The 19,415-nt window shown below is 42.5% G+C and overlaps 1 protein-coding gene across 1 annotated transcript in view; it reads right to left on the reverse strand.

The window, feature by feature from the left end:
* Ttc30 (tetratricopeptide repeat domain 30) overlaps positions 1 to 19,415 on the reverse strand; it is a 424,420-nt gene that overhangs the window by 120,192 nt on the left and 284,813 nt on the right. The window contains exon 12 of the mRNA XM_071666254.1: positions 17,736 to 17,911. Coding sequence (XP_071522355.1) covers positions 17,736 to 17,911 — 176 coding nt within the window. The remainder of the gene's footprint in view (positions 1 to 17,735; positions 17,912 to 19,415) is intronic.

Here is a 19,415-nt window from a genome sequence, read left to right on the forward strand (position 1 = left end):
TACATTTGAAGTAAGCCACAATGCACACAACTTGCACACTTCAGGTCCTGTTTCATGCCAAGGTGAGGGCCATTACCCTATGCCAATGAGGTTATTGAGGACATTGAACTGAGTATGGTAAAACATCCTCCAGCTCATCAAGTCTACCTCAAGCGCTAACACAATGTAGCCTTACTCAGGTGTGCACTGATGAATGCCATGCCACCAACATCTGAGGGAGGCCTTCAATGATTTTTACATTGCCCTCAGGGAGCTTGTTAACAATGCAGAGTTGTGTAAACACTGTGTGGACAACCACCTAGTGATGCAAATAATGTTAGGCATCCGGAACTAGGAAACTCAAGAAGAAATTTCTGGCCATTGAACATCCACCTGGCACCTTGGTCTTGTGCCACAGCAAGAAGCCAGCCTGCAACACTGAGGTATGCCTTGCAGGTAAGTCAAAGGCTGTCCAAAAGGCACTGAAACATCACTAGCATTCGACAACTCACATCACCAAGCAACAAGCAGAATGTCGTCAGCAATGTGATGGCTATGGCGCCAGGTTACACATTGAAGGATGAGAGAAGAGCTCTCATTGTGGCAACACAGGATACTTCAAGAAAGTGTGTAGCAAGAAACTACAGGATTCACAGAAATCCTGTGGCAACAACAAGCCCACTGACTGAAGTTGAGTGACATCTATATTTTCCCAGATAACCATCATGCACCCAAACTCAAAGATGGAGTGTTTTTACTTGACAGAGCATGTCAAGGGGTTCTGTTGTTCACTCTTGACACCAGTGCAGAAATGACAGCCATCAGACCATGACAGTTGCAACAGCTTAGCCTCTGTGAACTGGATGTCTCCTCTCAGTAGGACAAGGTGGCTCTTGTGGCAAACAGCAGTAAATTGTCACCTGTGTGATCTCATTGAAGGCAACTCTCACCCTGGAAAATGTGTCAACCGATAACAATGTCAATGTATTCCATGACACAAATGTCACCCTGCTCTTCTGATATAATACCAGGGCCCTAAGCTTCAACCATGCTAACTACCCTAAGCAGATAAAGTCACTTCACAACTGGTGCTGGTCCAAAGTCAACCCTGATTTCCCTCACGCTGGGCAGTTGGAGGATTACCAAAAGCTTCTGGATAACCGATAACAATGTCAATGTATTCCATGACACAGATGTCACCCTGCTCCTCTGATACAATGCCAGGGCCCTAAGCTTCAACCATGCTAACTACCCCAAGCAGATAAAGTCACTTCACAACTGGTGCTAGTCCAATGTCAACCCTGATTTCCCTCATGTTGAGCAGTTGGAGGGTTACCAAAAGCTTCTGGAGGAGTTCAAGGGTGTCCTGGTGAACCCAGAGGAGTTCCACAGGGGAAACAGTTATATATCATGTCTGGCCTGCCCATGAAGATCATCCTGTGGGAGAAGGTGCAGTCCTCTGCACTCCACACTCTCCAAGTCAACCCTATAACACACAAGTAGATGCCATACAACGTGGCACAGCAGGGGATCATCAAGCAACTAGGTAATGAGGTATGAGAGTGGTGTCATCTCATGGTCGTTGCATCTGAGCAGAAGGGAGGCATCCACATCACTGTGGACCTTACCAAGCTGAACAAACAAGTTTTGTAGCCAGCTCACCCTGCCCTTACACTGCACATGGAGGGCGTCCCTGACTCCAAACAATTCACAACACTGGATGTGATACTGGTAGCTCCTTCTAGCAAAGGAGGCATAGCCACTCACTACTTTCATTTTGCTGTGAAGAAATTACAAGTTTCTATGGGATTCTTGTCCATAGGGAACAAATTTTAAAGATGTAGTAATATTGCACTTGAGGCATCAACAACTGTGCTAAAGACATGGATGATGTGCTTGTAAGTGACTCAACCTACACAGTCCACCTTCAACATGTCCAAAAGATCCTTCAACAATGATACAAACATAGAATAACCATGAACTGTAGCAAATCTGTGTATGCTAGCCAGTCTGTCAAGTTCTGTGAGTATGGCATCATTGCCAAGGGTGTGACTGCAGACTTAGGTTAGGTGAGTGCAACTCTGGATTTCCTACTCCAACCAACATTAGGGACCTCTGGTCATTCATGGATCTCATGAACAGTTATGTAGACTCTACCCTAAGCACAGAAGCAGTGGCAGACTTCCTTCACTTCCTCTTTAGTCCCAGGAATGACTTAATGTGGACCCCTGACCACAAAGCATCTTTTGAGAAAATGAAACAAACCCAAGCTTGACTACAGTCCTTACCTACTTCTATCCTACTCTTCCTACAGAGGTGCAGACAGATACTTTGCATCTGAAAGAATTAGGTTACACCCTTCTGCAGTGCCACAGTAACAAGTGGAGGTTGGAGCAGTGTGGCTCTTGTTTTGTGTGATGCAGAACAAGGTATGCCATGGTGGAGTTGCAAATTGTGGCAATTGTGTTGGCCATGAAAAAGCCACCTGTACCACCTTATCAACCACAAATGAAGGAGATGATGCAGTTTTCCTTCATGACACTGAGGCATATGGAAAAAACATTCAATCCCTGATGTGCTTTCCTGCACACCTGTGAGTGACCTAACCCCAGCAGACTGGGAGGTAGAGGTGGATGTCACCTACTTCATATGTAGCTGCATGATGGCCAGAGCAATGATAGTGTTGTTACAGCCCATTAATCACCTCTGTGGCCATGTCCTCAAGGAGGTAAGCACAGCGGCTGCCTAGGATGACACCTACAGTCAGCTCCATGATGCCTTAATCTCATGTTTTCCCATGTACAGGAAGAAAGTACTTGCAGTGATATAGGACTTATGGAAAATACTAGACAGCCTCACTACTAATGGAGTTCTTATTCTCCGGCTTATCATCCCCACCACACACTGCTGCAAAGTTCTATCACACCATAAATCTCACAAATCTCACAAAGCACCATGCATGGCAGACTATGTGGTGGCATGGCATCACAAGTGACATTACGAACATCATGCAGGCATGTGAAGCATGCCAGACCCTCCAACCAACCTAAGTAAAGGAGCAATATATGTGTGAACCACCCCAATCTCAACCTTTAGAGGATTAGTCTGCTGAACTGCTTTTACATGGAGACAAGGACTTTTTACTGTATGCTAATTGTCTGTGTGTGTGGCCACATGTTGGTAACTATGGAAGGAACAACAAATGATGCAGTAACTTCAAGATTCTATGTTAATGTGGATGTATCTGTCTACCTCTGCTTCAATCGTGAAACCTCAGTTCCCTAGCTCAAAAATTTGTACCTTCCTCAAGCATTGGGGTGTAACTCACCATGTTTCATCATCACAATACCTGCAAGCCAATGGTCATGCTGAGGCTTGTGTGAAGCAGGTGAAGCACCTCATCATGAAGACCACCAACAATGGCCACCTAGATGTTGAAAACTTTGACCACGGACTGATGGAGATAGGCAACACTCCCTGCCAAGGTGGCTGGTTACCTCCTCAGATCCTCCTGTGTCATCTGCTGTGTACAGCCATGCCAGCACTCCATTACTCCTTTGCTACCATCTGGCAGGATGCAGTGGATGATTGTGATGCACAATAGCTTACACCACAGCAGAAAGTGAAGGAGTACTATAACCACCTGTGCTTTGACATCCCTTAAGCCTGATGCACCTGTCTGCATCCAAGATCCTATTACGAAGTGTTCTGACAAAGCAGGGACAAATGTAGTTATCAGTTGCCACTGGGACTACCACATCAAGTGGTCAAGATGTTATGGTCTGCCTCCACCCCTTACACATGAAAGGGTGTATGATCAGCCCATAAGCCCATTAAAACATAACTCTGAAATGACAGCTTCTGTTAACAGAGAGATTTGGGCTAGACACAGATTCCCTTACAATCTGGCTAACGTCTCCTGACAGCTGACAGCTGTAATGATATATCTAATTTTCCCTTCTTCTCAAGTTGGTCAAATACTAAACAGATAAAAATCTATAAAAATATATTTATAAGAGCAAAATAAACATGGCTATCTTGTAACATAAATAATACTATTTATCTTGATACATAGATCTCTCTCTATATTACTTTACTTAACATCACTCTGGCAAATTCACTGGCCTGAATTATATAACATGAGGGTTTGAAATGACTGAGATGTGTACAGATTGCATTATACGTTTACCAACAGCTTTGTATCACATCTTCCTCTTATGGTCATTCCTGAGAGAGAGGCTTGACCTTGGCCTTCCTCCAGTTTCTATACAATTTCTCAAAGAAACCTGAATAAGATATAATGGGTAACTATAGCATTTACTGGTAAATAGGGGAGATAACTGTAACAAAGAATGTTAGAGAAACTGCTGATTCCTGAAGCCAGGTCACATTCCCTTCAGTGCCACTCCTACAACCTTACTAGTCAGCATAATCGCCTGAAACCTACCAGCCTCCTTCTCCTCCTCACACACCAGCAAAGTAGGGACAATGACACCCTGTGTGAGTGGCAAGTGTAAGGACTGTTTCTCCCTGCCCCTGACATCACCTAGATCCAGCCACCACAGACGTATGCCAGTGAACCACCTGGATAACTGAGTCCTCACCAGCTGGTCATACTCTTCCAGGAAGGAGATGGAGGAGGTTTATGCTATGAAACTATGTATCACATTATGTCTCATGTACCCCTACATGTAATGTTAACAATTTAAAACCATACAGTTGTTTCCCTTTGTTGTGCCTTATCAGTAGAAGTGAAAAGCTCTTGGACAGTTGCCACGTGCTTGTGAGTTACTTAACCTTGTTTCTGTACCCTGTTTGTTTGTAAATAAATCTACATATCACGTCTTCACCAGCATCTTTGACTCATCCTTCCTACAGTGGTTACTTTTTCAAGCTTGCAAGCTGCACATCACATATTTATAATGTTTCCAAGGCTGCATGTGGCGAAATGAAGGAGGGATGAGGACCTCAGCTCTATAATAAGGTATATACACAACGTATTTGCATCCTTACTTGACAGAGTTGAGATGAAAGTGGTCCGATTTACAAACTCTCCCAGGCTAACTTTAAAACTTGACCCTCTTGCTCTATGCTGCAATTCTGGTTAACTTATGCTCTTCTATAGGTTTTATTTTGGCTTTTGCTGCTTAGAGCTGGATACTTGTGTGTTGTCACCTAGATCACACAATGCCCGGCAAGCTGCTGCACCACATTATTACTGTAAGGCCGGTGGTAACTCAAGGGTGGGCAGTTTTGATTAACTATTTCATTTCATATATCATGAGGCTTTGGAGCTCTTTCCTAATAACTATGACCTGACACATTCTAAAAGACAAGTTTTTACCTTCTCCAAAATTCATAAACACTTTCCCTTGTCTCTTCTTTTTCCATTTCATAATCCTCTCTATATTTCAATTAACTCACAGCCTTGATAAGGACTTTTGACCATAACTGAAGCCTCCAACGTAAAAAAAACTATTACACAGAGACTTTGTGGAGATAATTGCTACTGTCATTGTGGAAATCCTTATCAAAATTATCAATAAGTGTTGCTGTTGATGATCTTACATGGTCTTTTTCTATACATGTTTGTTTATTAATGACTGCCCAATAATAAAGTATACAGCAAATAAATCTTCTTTACAATTAACATCACCACTATAAAACATTATATCTATCCATCTACATCTCTGATACCTGTTCCAACTAGAACTCCCTCAAAGGGGTGGCCACAGCAACAGAGTCTCCATAATTAAAGAACTCCAGTGCTGCTTCTTAAGACTTTTGTGCCTCACCCTTAACAGGCCATTGGCAAAGCAAGTCTAGTGCAGTGTTCGCAGAGGCTCCTCCCTAATGTTCCTAATGACTACTTCTATCTAATGCTCCTACCAACTACTTCTACCTAAAGTTTCTAGCTAATGCTTCTACCTACTACTTCTATCTACTGTTCCTACCATTTTGCCAAAAGGCAGCACTAACACATAGTGCTCACAGCAGGAATATCTTGAGTTACGAAGAATGAGCTGCATGAGTTAAGAGTTTTTGAGTGATACATATGACACTGAGAGATTGTATGTCTGTTGATAGTAATGCACATGTTAGTGAGGCATAATGAAAAGAAAAGACAGCTACCTAGGTCAGAGGAGTGCAACTTGACAACCACTAAACTGCTGGCTCAAGAAGCAGATGTCACTAACCTTCCTGACACCCAGGTTGGTAGTACTGGTAATATACCTCCGAAGTTGCTGGCTGCCTATCAACTACTACCTTACAATATTTATCATACTTTGTCGCTGTCTCCTGCATTAGCGAGGTAGCGCAAGGAAACAGACGAAAGAATGACATACACATGTATGACCCAACCCTCCCACATACACATGTACATAAACGCCCACTCATGCACATATACATACCTATACATTTCAACGTATACATACAAAGACATACACAGACACATACATATATATACAGGTACATATTCATACATGCTGCCTTCATCCATTCCTGCCACCACCCCATCACACATGATATGGAACCCTCCCTCCCCGTGTCTGTGCAAGGTAGTGCTAGGAAAAGACAATAAAGGCCACATCCGTTCACAATCAGTCTCTAACTGTCATGTGTAATGCACCGAAACCACAGCTCCCTTTCCACATCCAGGGCCCAAAAATTTTCCATGGTTTACCCCAAATGCTTCACATGCCCTGGTTCAATCCAGAGACAGCACATTGACGCTGGTACACCAAATCGTTCCACTTCACTCTATTCCTTGCATGCCTTTCACCCTCCTGTATGTTCAGGCCCCAATCGCTCAAAATCTTTTTCATTCCATCCTTCCACCTCCAATTTGTTCTCCCACTTCTCCTCGTTCCCTCCACCTCTGACACACATATCCTCTTTGTCTACCTTTCCTTGCTCATTCTCTCCATGTGACAAAACCATTTCAATACACCCTCTTCTGCTCTCTCAACCACACTCATTTTATTACCACACATCTCTCTTACCCTTTCATTACTTACTTGATCAAACCACCTCATGCCACACATTGTCCTCAAACATCTCATTTCCAACATATCCACCCTCCTCTGCACAACCTTATCCACAGCCCATGCCTCACAACCATATAACATTGTTGGAACTGCTATTCCTTCAAATATACCCATTACTGCTCTCTGAGATAACGTTCTCGCCTTCCACACATTCTTCAATGCTCCCAGAACCTTCGCCCCCTTCCCCAACCTGTGACTCACTTCCACTTCCATGGTTCCATTCGCTGCCAAATCCACTCCCAGATATCTAAAACACTTCCTCTAGTTTTTCTCCATTCGAACTTACCTCCTAATTTACTTGTCCCTCAACCCTGCTGAACCTAATAACCTTGCTCTTATTCACAATCACTCTCAGCTTTCCTCTTTCACACACTTTACCAAACTCAGTCACCAACTAATGCAGTTTCTCACCTGAATCAGCCAACAGCACTGCATCATCAGCGAACAACAATTGACTCACTTCCCAAGCCCTCTCATCCACAACAGACAGCATACTTGCCCCTCTCTCCAAAACTCTTGCATTCACCTCCCTAACAACCCCATTCATAAACAAATTAAACAACCATGGAGATATCACTAACCCCTGCCTCAAACCAACACTCACTGAGAACCAATCACTTTCCTCTCTTCCTTCTCGTACCCTTGCCCTACATCCTCAATAAATATAAAATACATTATATATTTTTTTCATACTACTCTCCATTTCCCGCATTAGCGAAGTAGCATTAAGAACAAAGGACTAAGCCTTTGAGGGAAATCTTCACTTGGCCCCTTCTCCATTCCTTCTTTTGGAAAATTAAAAACGAGAGGGGAGAATTTCCAGCCCCCCTCCCTCCCCTTTTAGTCGCCTTCTACGAAATGCAGGGAATATGTGGGAAGTATTCTTTCTCCCCTATCCCCAGGGATAACATAATAATATACAATATTTGATATACGTACAATATGTACCGTAACACATCATATACCGATAGATAATATGAAGTAATTGAATAACCTTATTCTGGAAGGTTCTTGGTGCTCCACTAGTCAGTTGGAGGCCACCAGGGTTGGCCTGGGACCGTGGGGTAATTCACTCAAAACATGATATTTCCAGTGTGACATGCTCACACCTGTTTTCCTTATCTTTATTTTCTGAGTCGTTTGTTTCAAATATGGTGCTCATAGTCCACTTGCTTTTTCCTAGTTGAGAATTCATAATTAGTGATGAAATCACAGCCAGTACAGGAATCCTAACCATTTTGCATTATCAAACACTAAAATTATCACTTTTGCTTGATGAATTGGGTTAGAAGGTATCAGATTCATCAAAATTTTCTCTTTTTAGGCACACTTCCCACTCTGCAACCTATTGTGATAAACTGAGGCTTTCTGTTACATAACCCACCTGGGTGTAGTGATAATTCTTTTTCAACCTATTGCAGCATCTCCTGGAATCTAGTGTCACATCTGATTGTCGTGTGAATACTCAGTAACAGAAATGCTTTGTAAACCATGAAATACAAACCCAATATCTTTATGATGCAATATGCTTTATCAGTCCGATACTGGGTGAAAATTTTCATAATGTAACCAGCACTGTACATGAGATACAGCCAACACGCCACATCACGAAAGGGTTAAGGGTACCTATGGTACTTTTCTGTCTATGTATCTATGTATCTATCTATCTATCATTATTAATCCATTCTCAATTCAACAGGGTTGATTCAGTACACACAAAGCCTTCACATCATCATTCATACACAACTTGAATCTTTGTAGTCTGAAAAATAAGCAAGGTTAACAACAAGGCTGTGGAATTTATTAAAATTTATTTATTACTATTTATTTATTTATTTATTATTATCTATTTATTATATTGCAGTGGAATTTATTAAAAAAGGGGGTGACTGTATTGTTGACTGGTTGGTAAGGTTATCTAATGTATGTATGATTCATGGTGAGGTGCCTGAGGAATGGTGGAATGCTTGTATAGTGCCATTGTACAAAGGCAAAGGAGATAAAAGTGAGTACTCAAATTACAGAGGTATAAGTTTGTTGAGTATTCCTGGTAAATTATATGGGAGGGTATTGATTGAGAGGGTGAAGGCATGTACAGAGCATCAGATTAGGGAAGAGCAGTGTGGTTTCAGAAGTGGTAGAGGATGTGTGGATCAGGTGTTTGCTTTGAAGAATGTATGTGAGAAATACTTAGAAAAGCAAATGGATTTGTATGTAGCATTTATGGATCTGGAGAAGGCATATGATAGAGTTGATAGAGATGCTCTGTGGAAGGTACTAAGAATATATGGTGTGGGAGGCAAGTTGTTAGAAGCAGTGAAAGGTTTTTATCGAGGATGTAAGGCATGTGTACGTGTAGGAAGAGAGGAAAGTGATTGATTCTCAGTGAATGTAGGCTTGCAGCAGGGGTGTGTGATGTCTCCATGGTTGTTTAATTTGTTTATGGATGGGGTTGTTAGGGAGGTGACTGCAAGAGTTTTGGAAAGAGGGGCAAGTATGCAGTCTGTTTTGGATGAGAGAGCTTGGGAAGTGAGTCAGTTGTTGTTCGCTGATGATACAGCGCTGGTGGCCGATTCATGTGAGAAACTGCAGAGGCTGGTGACTGAGTTTGGTAAAGTGTGTGAAAGAAGAAAGTTAAGAGTAAATGTGAATAAGAGCAAGGTTATTAGGTACAGTAGGGTTGAGGGTTAAGTCAATTGGGAGGTAAGTTTGAAGGGAGAAAAACTGGAGGAAGTAAAGTGTTTTAGATATCTGGGAGTGGATCTGGCAGCGGATGGAACCATGGAAGTGGAAGTGAATCATAGGGTGGGGGAGGGAGCGAAAATCCTGGGAGCCTTGAAGAATGTTTGGAAGTCGAGAACATCATCTCGGAAAGCAAAAATGGGTATATTTGAAGGAATAGTGGTTCCAACAATGTTATATGGTTGCGAGGCGTGGGCTATGGATAGAGTTGTGCGCAGGAGGGTGGATGTGCTGGAAATGAGATGTTTGAGGACAATATGTGGCGTGAGGTGGTTTGATTGAGTAAGTAATGTAAGGGTAAGAGAGATGTGTGGAAATAAAAAGAATGTGGTTGAGAGAGCAGAAGAGGGTGTTTTGAAATGGTTTGGGCACACGGAGAGAATGAGAGAGGAAAGATTGACCAAGAGGATATATGTGTCGGAGGTGGAGGGAACGAGAAGTGGGAGACCAAATTGGAGGTGGAAAGATGGAGTGAAAAAGATTTTGAGTGATTGGGGCCTGAACATGCAGGAGGGTGAAAGGCGGGCAAGGAATAGAGTGAATTGGATCGATGTGGTATACCGGGGTCGACGTGCTGTCAATGGATTGAATCAGGGCATGTGAAGCGTCTGGGGTAAACCATGGAAAGTTCTGTGGGACCTGGATGTGGAAAGGGAGCTGTGGTGTCAGGCATTATCTCATGACAGCTAGAGACTGAGTGTGAACGAATGGGGGCTTTGTTGTCTTTTCCTAGCACTACCTCGCACACATGAGAGGGGAGGGGGATGTTATTCCATGTGTGGTGAGGTGGCGATGGGAATAAATAAAGGCAGACAGTATGAATTATGTACATGTGTATATATGTATATGTCTGTGTGTATATATATATATGTGTACATTGAGATGTATAGGTATCTATATTTGCGGGTGTGGACGTGTATGTATATACATGTGTATGGGGGTGGGTTGGGCCATTTCTTTCGTCTGTTTCCTTGCGCTACCTCGCAAACGCGGGAGACAGCAACAAAGCAAAATAAATGAATAAATAACAACAAGGCTATGTTATTTTATTTTTTTTATTATACTTTGTCACTGTCTCCCGCGTTTGCGAGGTAGCGCAAGGAAACAGACGAAAGAAATGGCCCAACCCCCCCATACACATGTATATACATACGTCCACACACGCAAATATACATACCTACACAGCTTTCCATGGTTTACCCCAGACGCTTCACATGCCTTGATTCAATCCACTGACAGCACGTCAACCCCGGTATACCACATCGCTCCAATTCACTCTATTCCTTGCCCTCCTTTCACCCTCCTGCATGTTCAGGCCCCGATCACACAAATCTTTTTCACTCCATCTTTCCACCTCCAATTTGGTCTCCCTCTTCTCCTCGTTCCCTCCACCTCCGACACATATATCCTCTTGGTCAATCTTTCCTCACTCATTCTCTCCATGTGCCCAAACCACTTCAAAACACCCTCTTCTGCTCTCTCAACCACGCTCTTTTTATTTCCACACATCTCTCTTACCCTTACGTTACTCACTCGATCAAACCACCTCACACCACACATTGTCCTCAAACATCTCATTTCCAGCACATCCATCCTCCTGCGCACAATTCTATCCATAGCCCACGCCTCGCAACCATACAACATTGTTGGAACCACTATTCCTTCAAACATACCCATTTTTGCTTTCCGAGATAATGTTCTCGACTTCCACACATTCTTCAAGGCCCCCAGAATTTTCGCCCCCTCCCCCACCCTATGATCCACTTCCGCTTCCATGGTTCCATCCACTGCCAGATCCACTCCCAGATATCTAAAACACTTTACTTCCTCCAGTTTTTCTCCATTCAAACTCACCTCCCAATTGACTTGACCCTCAACCCTACTGTACCTAATAACCTTGCTCTTATTCACATTTACTCTTAACTTTCTTCTTCCACACACTTTACCAAACTCAGTCACCAGCTTCAGCAGTTTCTCACATGAATCGGCCACCAGCGCTGTATCATCAGCGAACAACAACTGACTCACTTCCCAAGCTCTCTCATCCCCAACAGACTTCATACTTGCCCCTCTTTCCAAAACTCTTGCATTCACCTCCCTAACAACCCCATCCATAAACAAATTAAACAACCATGGAGACATCACACACCCCTGCCGCAAACCTACATTCACCGAGAACCAATCACTCTCCTCTCTTCCTTCCCGTACACATGCCTTCCATCCTCGATAAAAACTTTTCACTGCTTCTAACAACTTTCCTCCCACACCATATATTCTTAATACCTTCCACAGAGCATCTCTATCAACTCTATCATATGCCTTCTCCAGATCCATAAATGCTACATACAAATCCATTTGCTTTTCTAAGTATTTCTCACATACATTCTTCACAGCAAACACCTGATCCACACATCCTCTACCACTTCTGAAACCACACTGCTCTTCCCCAATCTGATGCTCTGTACATGCCTTCACCCTCTCAATCAATACCCTCCCATATAATTTACCAGGAATACTCAACAAACTTATACCTCTGTAATTTGAGCACTCACTCTTATCCCCTTTGCCTTTGTACAATGGCACTATGCACGCATTCCGCCAATCCTCAGGCACCTCACCATGAGTCATACATACATTAAATAACCTTACCAACCAGTCAACAATACAGTCACCCCCTTTTTTAATAAATTCCACTGCAATACCATCCAAACCTGCTGCCTTGCCGGCTTTCATCTTCCGCATAGCTTTCACTACCTCTTCTCTGTTTACCAAATCATTTTCCCCAACCCTCTCACTTTGCACACCACCTCGACCAAAACACCCTATATCTGCCACTCTATCATCAAACACATTCAACAAACCTTCAAAATACTCACTCCATCTCCTTCTCACATCACCACTACTTGTTATCACCTCCCCATTTGCGCCCTTCACTGAAGTTCCCATTTGCTCCCTTGTCTTACGCACTTTATTTACCTCCTTCCAGAACATCTTTTTATTCTCCCTAAAATTTAATGATACTCTCTCACCCCAACTCTCATTTGCCCTTTTTTTCACCTCTTGCACCTTTCTCTTGACCTCCTGTCTCTTTCTTTTATACATCTCCCACTCAATTGCATTTTTTCCCTGCAAAAATCGTCCAAATGCCTCTCTCTTCTCTTTCACTAATACTCTTACTTCTTCATCCCACCACTCACTACCCTTTCTAATCAACCCACCTCCCACTCTTCTCATGCCACAAGCATCTTTTGTGCAATCCATCACTGATTCCCTAAATACATCCCATTCCTCCCCCACTCCCCTTACTTCCATTGTTCTCACCTTTTTCCATTCTGTACTCAGTCTCTCCTGGTACTTCCTCACACAGGTCTCCTTCCCAAGCTCACTTACTCTCACCACCCTCTTCACCCCAACATTCACTCTTCTTTTCTGAAAACCCATACAAATCTTCACCTTAGCCTCCACAAGATAATGATCAGACATCCCTCCAGTTGCACCTCTCAGCTCATTAACATCCAAAAGTCTCTCTTTCGCGCGCCTGTCAATTAACACGTAATCCAATAACGCTCTCTGGCCATCTCTCTTACTTACATAAGTATACTTATGTATATCTCGCTTTTTAAACCAGGTATTCCCAATCATCAGTCCTTTTTCAGCACATAAATCTACAAGCTCTTCACCATTTCCATTTACAACACTGAACACCCCATGTATACCAATTATTCCCTCAACTGCCACATTACTCACCTTTGCATTCAAATCACCCATCACTATAACCTGGTCTCGTGCATCAAAACCACTAACACACTCATTCAGCTGCTCCCAAAACACTTGCCTCTCATGATCTTTCTTCTCATGCCCAGGTGCATATGCACCAATAATCACCCACCTCTCTCCATCAACTTTCAGTTTTACCCATATTAATCGAGAATTTACTTTCTTACATTCTATCACATACTCCCACAACTCCTGTTTCAGGAGTATTGCTACTCCTTCCCTTGCTCTTGTCCTCTCACTAACCCCTGACTTTACTCCCCAGACATTCCCAAACCACTCTTCCCCTTTACCCTTGAGCTTCGTTTCACTCAGAGCCAAAACATCCAGGTTCCTTTCCTCAAACATACTACCTATCTCTCCTTTTTTCACATCTTGGTTACATCCACACACATTTAGGCACCCCACTCTGAGCCTTCGAGGAGGATGAGCACTCCCCACCAGTGATGCTACTACGTTTGTGAATCGGGAACCATTGCAACACAAACCTCGCCAGGTGGTGGAGTTTCCCGCAGTGTATCGAGACAGACTTCCCCAGAACTTTTTTTTAAAGGGGAAGCAAATGTTTATAGTTGTGTTACTGGAGTGATAGTTTTCATACATGGTGTTTTGACAAGAAAATAGTGAAATTGGAGAAAAATGTAGCTTAGACATTGAAGCTTATTGATACAGTGGTTAAATTGATGAGAACTGCTATTGACGTTTGTGTAAATAAATTATACATTTCCTTTTTCCATAGCCAGAGGTTGAACCATTATGTGACAGTCATTTTTTCATTCATTTCAAGCTAGAAGTTTCAGTTTTCTAAATTGTTTCTTACATTTTTCATATGTATATATATGTATGTGTGTGTGTGTGTATATGTGCGTATGTATGTGTGTGTATGTGTATATGTATATATCTTTTTTTTTTTTTTTATACCTCGTCGCTGTCTCCTGCGGTTGCGAGGTAGCGCAAGGAAACAGACGAAAGAAATGGCCCAACCCCCCCCATACACATGTACATACACACGTCCACACACGCAAATATACATACCTACACAGCTTTCCATGGTTTACCCCGGACGCTTCACATGCCTTGATTCAATCCACTGACAGCACGTCAACCCCTGTATACCACATCGCTCCAATTCACTCTATTCCTTACCCTCCTTTCACCCTCCTGCATGTTCAGGCCCCGATCACACAAAATCCTTTTCACTCCATCTTTCCACCTCCAATTTGGTCTCCCTCTTCTCCTCGTTCCCTCCACCTCCGACACATATATCCTCTTGGTCAATCTTTCCTCGCTCATTCTCTCCATGTGCCCAAACCATTTCAAAACACCCTCTTCTGCTCTCTCAACCACGCTCTTTTTATTTCCACACATCTCTCTTACCCTTACGTTACTTACTCGATCAAACCACCTCACACCACACATTGTCCTCAAACATCTCATTTCCAGCACATCCCTCCTCCTGCGCACAACTCTATCCATAGCCCACGCCTCGCAACCATACAACATTGTTGGAACCACTATTCCTTCAAACATACCCATTTTTGCTTTCCGAGATAATGTTCTCGACTTCCACACATTTTTCAAGGCTCCCAAAATTTTCGCCCCCTCCCCCACCCTATGATCCACTTCCGCTTCCATGGTTCCATCCGCTGACAGATCCACTCCCAGATATCTAAAACACTTCACTTCCTCCAGTTTTTCTCCATTCAAACTCACCTCCCAATTGACTTGACCCTCAACCCTACTGTACCTAATAACCTTGCTCTTATTCACATTTACTCTTAACTTTCTTCTTCCACACACTTTACCAAACTCCGTCACCAGCTTCTGCAGTTTCTCACATGAATCCGCCACCAGCGCTGTATCATCAGCGAACAACAACTGACTCACTTCCCAAGCTCTCTCATCCCCAACAGACTTCATACCTGCCCCTCTTTCCAAAACTCTTGCATTTACCTCCCTAACAACCCCATCCATAAACAAATTAAACAACCATGGAGACATCACACACCCCTGCCACAAACCTACATTCACTGAGAACCAATCACTTTCCTCTCTTCCTACACGTACACATGCCTTACATCCTCGATAAAAACTTTTCACTGCTTCTAACAACTTGCCTCCCACACCATATATTCTTAATACCTTCCACAGAGCATCTCTATCAACTCTATCATATGCCTTCTCCAGATCCATAAATGCTACATACAAATCCATTTGCTTTTCTAAGTATTTCTCACATACATTCTTCAAAGCAAACACCTGATCCACACATCCTCTACCACTTCTGAAACCACACTGCTCTTCCCCAATCTGATGCTCTGTACATGCCTTCACCCTCTCAATCAATACCCTCCCATATAATTTACCAGGAATACTCAACAAACTTATACCTCTGTAATTTGAGCACTCACTCTTATCCCCTTTGCCTTTGTACAATGGCACTATGCACGCATTCCGCCAATCCTCAGGCACCTCACCATGAGTCATACATACATTAAATAACCTTACCAACCAGTCAACAATACAGTCACCCCCTTTTTTAATAAATTCCACTGCAATACCATCCAAACCTGCTGCCTTGCCGGCTTTCATCTTCCGCAAAGCTTTTACTACCTCTTCTCTGTTTACCAAATCATTTTCCCTAACCCTCTCACTTTGCACACCACCTCGACCCAAACACCCTATATCTGCCACTCTGTCATCAGACACATTCAACAAACCTTCAAAATACTCATTCCATCTCCTTCTCACATCACCACTACTTGTTATCACCTCCCCATTTACGCTCTTCACTGAAGTTCCCATTTGCTCCCTTGTCTTACGCACCCTATTTACCTCCTTCCAGAACATCTTTTTATTCTCCCTAAAATTTACTGATAGTCTCTCACCCCAACTCTCATTTGCCCTTTTTTTCACCTCTTGCACCTTTCTCTTGACCTCCTGTCTCTTTCTTTTATACTTCTCCCACTCAATTGCGACTAGAGGGGACGGGAGCGGGGGGCCAGAAATCCTCCCCTCCTTGTATTAACTTTCTAAAATGGGAAACAGAACAAGGCTATGTAAAGAGCATTTTTATGTGTGCTACTGTCCACTAAAGGAGGGAAGTGACAGAATACCCCATTCAACAGTGGAAATTTTTTCCTGCTTTTTACTTCTAGTGTAAGGAAGAGGATGTATCTAAGAGATGTAAAGGGGTGGGTGATGGTGGTGGTGGTGGTGGTGGGGGGTGGGGGTTATGGGGAAGAGTAATGCATATTTATCATATCATTGCAGCAGTTTTGATCAAATTTGTCTGGATTACACACTTTTCTATCAATACATTATGTATGTATTCATGTATCATCTACAGTTCTAATCCTGTCCATAAGAGGTGAGTTAAGTGTAAACACATAAGGAACTTCAGTACAAATCAGCTTAAAAGCACTGGGGTTCCAACCTCACAAGCTGTCAAAGGCATGCTGGATGAATATCTTTGGAGTCAACAATTCATCATTATTACAATTATTGTTATTATTACAGCACAGCCCCAGGACCCCTTTCATGAGGTTCCTGCACTTTGGAGTTGCACTCCATGCAGGAATTAGAAAATAATGGATTCCTTTGGAGGACAAAGTTCCTCAATGAGATTGTACTCCTTACAATCCACCGACAATGTTACATCCCTGAAGAAGGTAATTACTTGCTTAAAGTCAGCTTGCCTTGTGTTTAGGCAGAGTACAGTAACATACATAATATATACAGTACAATAAACTCTTGATTTAATGGACTAATGGGGAAGGGCGTGTCTGTTAATGCCAAAAGTCCGTTAAATCATATGTAAACTATGGGCAATTCTTTAATACGATATAAAGTAATAAAATATACAGTTCACACACTTTCCTTTTACTCCCCTATCACTGGATGCCATTTTGAAATGTAAGGATTGCTAAATCATTTAATAAATAACCGTACAATAGCTTGAGGCAAAGTGAGACCAAAACAATGTGAGTACACCCCATGCTACCAAAAACATGTGTGATATGATATACACATGGTGCGGCATTTGAGATTTTTGAATTTTCAAAATTCTTTTAAAATTAATATTAATCAATGTATAATTATTTGTCTGGTCCATTAAATCCAAAATCCATTACATCCATTCAATTGAGGGTTTACTGTACTATAGGAACAACAACGTCTGAGGAATTTTACCCGATAACAAGATTGACGATACACAGATGGTAAATTTTTTTGTCTGGATCCTCATAGGCCAATTGTTCCTCTTCTTTCTCAATCTTCCTCATGAGCTCCTCAGCTTCCTCATTTTGACTGGTCATGATGTAAGACACACAAAGGTTAGCCAGGACAATGGCACTTACATTCAGGATCTGTGGAAAAACCTGCTTTGAGAATTGAGACTCCTTTTTCCTAATCATCCTCATGCTTACACTATTGGTATCCTGATGTGGTCCATAGCTAATCATATATGGATGTTCTATGAATGAGAAAGCAAGATTTAGAAGTAATTATGCTTACAGGTTAGCAATTACTTGTAAATCATCCAGTAAGGAGACCACCCACACCTGTTCAAGTACATCTATGTGGCATGAAGTTGGGAAGGGTCATATAAGCCAACTGGTGTTAGTTCTGTAAACCTAGGCATTGGGAAAGGTTGATCTGGGAAAAAATCATGATGTGAAAAGACAATAAATACAGAGTTTGATGTTATGTGGCTCATGGTCAGTTTCCCAACTACCACACTTTTCCTCTGTTTTGCCTATTGCTCTCCTAATTCTATAAATTTTATATTTTCCTTTGAGTATCTAAACTCCTGCTATGAGATTGTGACATCCTCTCACCCACAAGCCGAGATCCTCAACCACGGAAATTTCAATGCTCACCAGAGAGAATGGTTGAATTCCTCCCATATAGATGGGTAGAAGGATTGAATCCCACATGTTCTCCATTCTCAATGATTCAGAGCACATTACCTCCCACCCTACTCATATTCCTGACTACTGTGACCTCCTAATATTCTAGATTTGATTTTCACCTCAAGTACAACCTGCTTTAAGTACACAATCTTGCCCCTAATTGGTTCATCTGATCACCTTCTTATAAATGTATCTATTCTAATGGCATCTCCACTTCCAGCAGCCCCTTCTATGCATAAATACTGGCACCTCAACAAAGCTGACAGGCATAACTTACATAACTTCTTTCGTAACTTCTTTCTTGACTTTCATTGGGTAAATTACTTTTGTGAGGTGATGCTTCTGTCTCTGCTAAATGCATGGCAGAGGTTGCTGTTGCAGGAATGGAAGCAGTTATCCCCTCTTCCTCCAAGATGACTTCTTCATCCAATTCATGGTTCAGCTGTTTCTCTTCTGAAGTCATTCAGGCATATCGGGCTTGGAAAAACTCTCCTTCCTCTGGCTCCCATTAAGCTTTATCAGGCCCGTAATCACTGCAAGCAAGTTATCCCTGAGGTAAAGCATTCCTTTATTCAAAGGAAGTGCAATAATCTTTCCTCATCATCCAATGATAGGTCTTTCTGGACTTTAGCTAAGGGGATCTCTAACAACTTCTGTTGCTCTACCTTTCCTTCACCTTTCCGTTCAGTTGGTAGTGAAGCTGTCTCTGCCATAGACAAAGCAACTCTCTTTGGTTCCCATTTCTCCTCTAACTCTTCCAGGGATGATTCTAACATCCCTTCACTCCTGATGCTCCTCTTACTAATCCTATGTCCCTTTCTGTAATCTTTTTTCAGACTGTCCGAAAAGTGCCTCTCTCTCTCTCTGGACACCAGTATGTCTTCCGGAGGGCAAGATCCAATGGAGATATTCTTTCCTATCTTATTAATGTCTGGTTATCATCCCTGAAAGCTTATGC

The sequence above is a fragment of the Panulirus ornatus genome, chromosome 11 (genome assembly GCF_036320965.1).
Source record: "Panulirus ornatus isolate Po-2019 chromosome 11, ASM3632096v1, whole genome shotgun sequence".
NCBI classification, from domain to species: domain Eukaryota; kingdom Metazoa; phylum Arthropoda; class Malacostraca; order Decapoda; family Palinuridae; genus Panulirus; species Panulirus ornatus.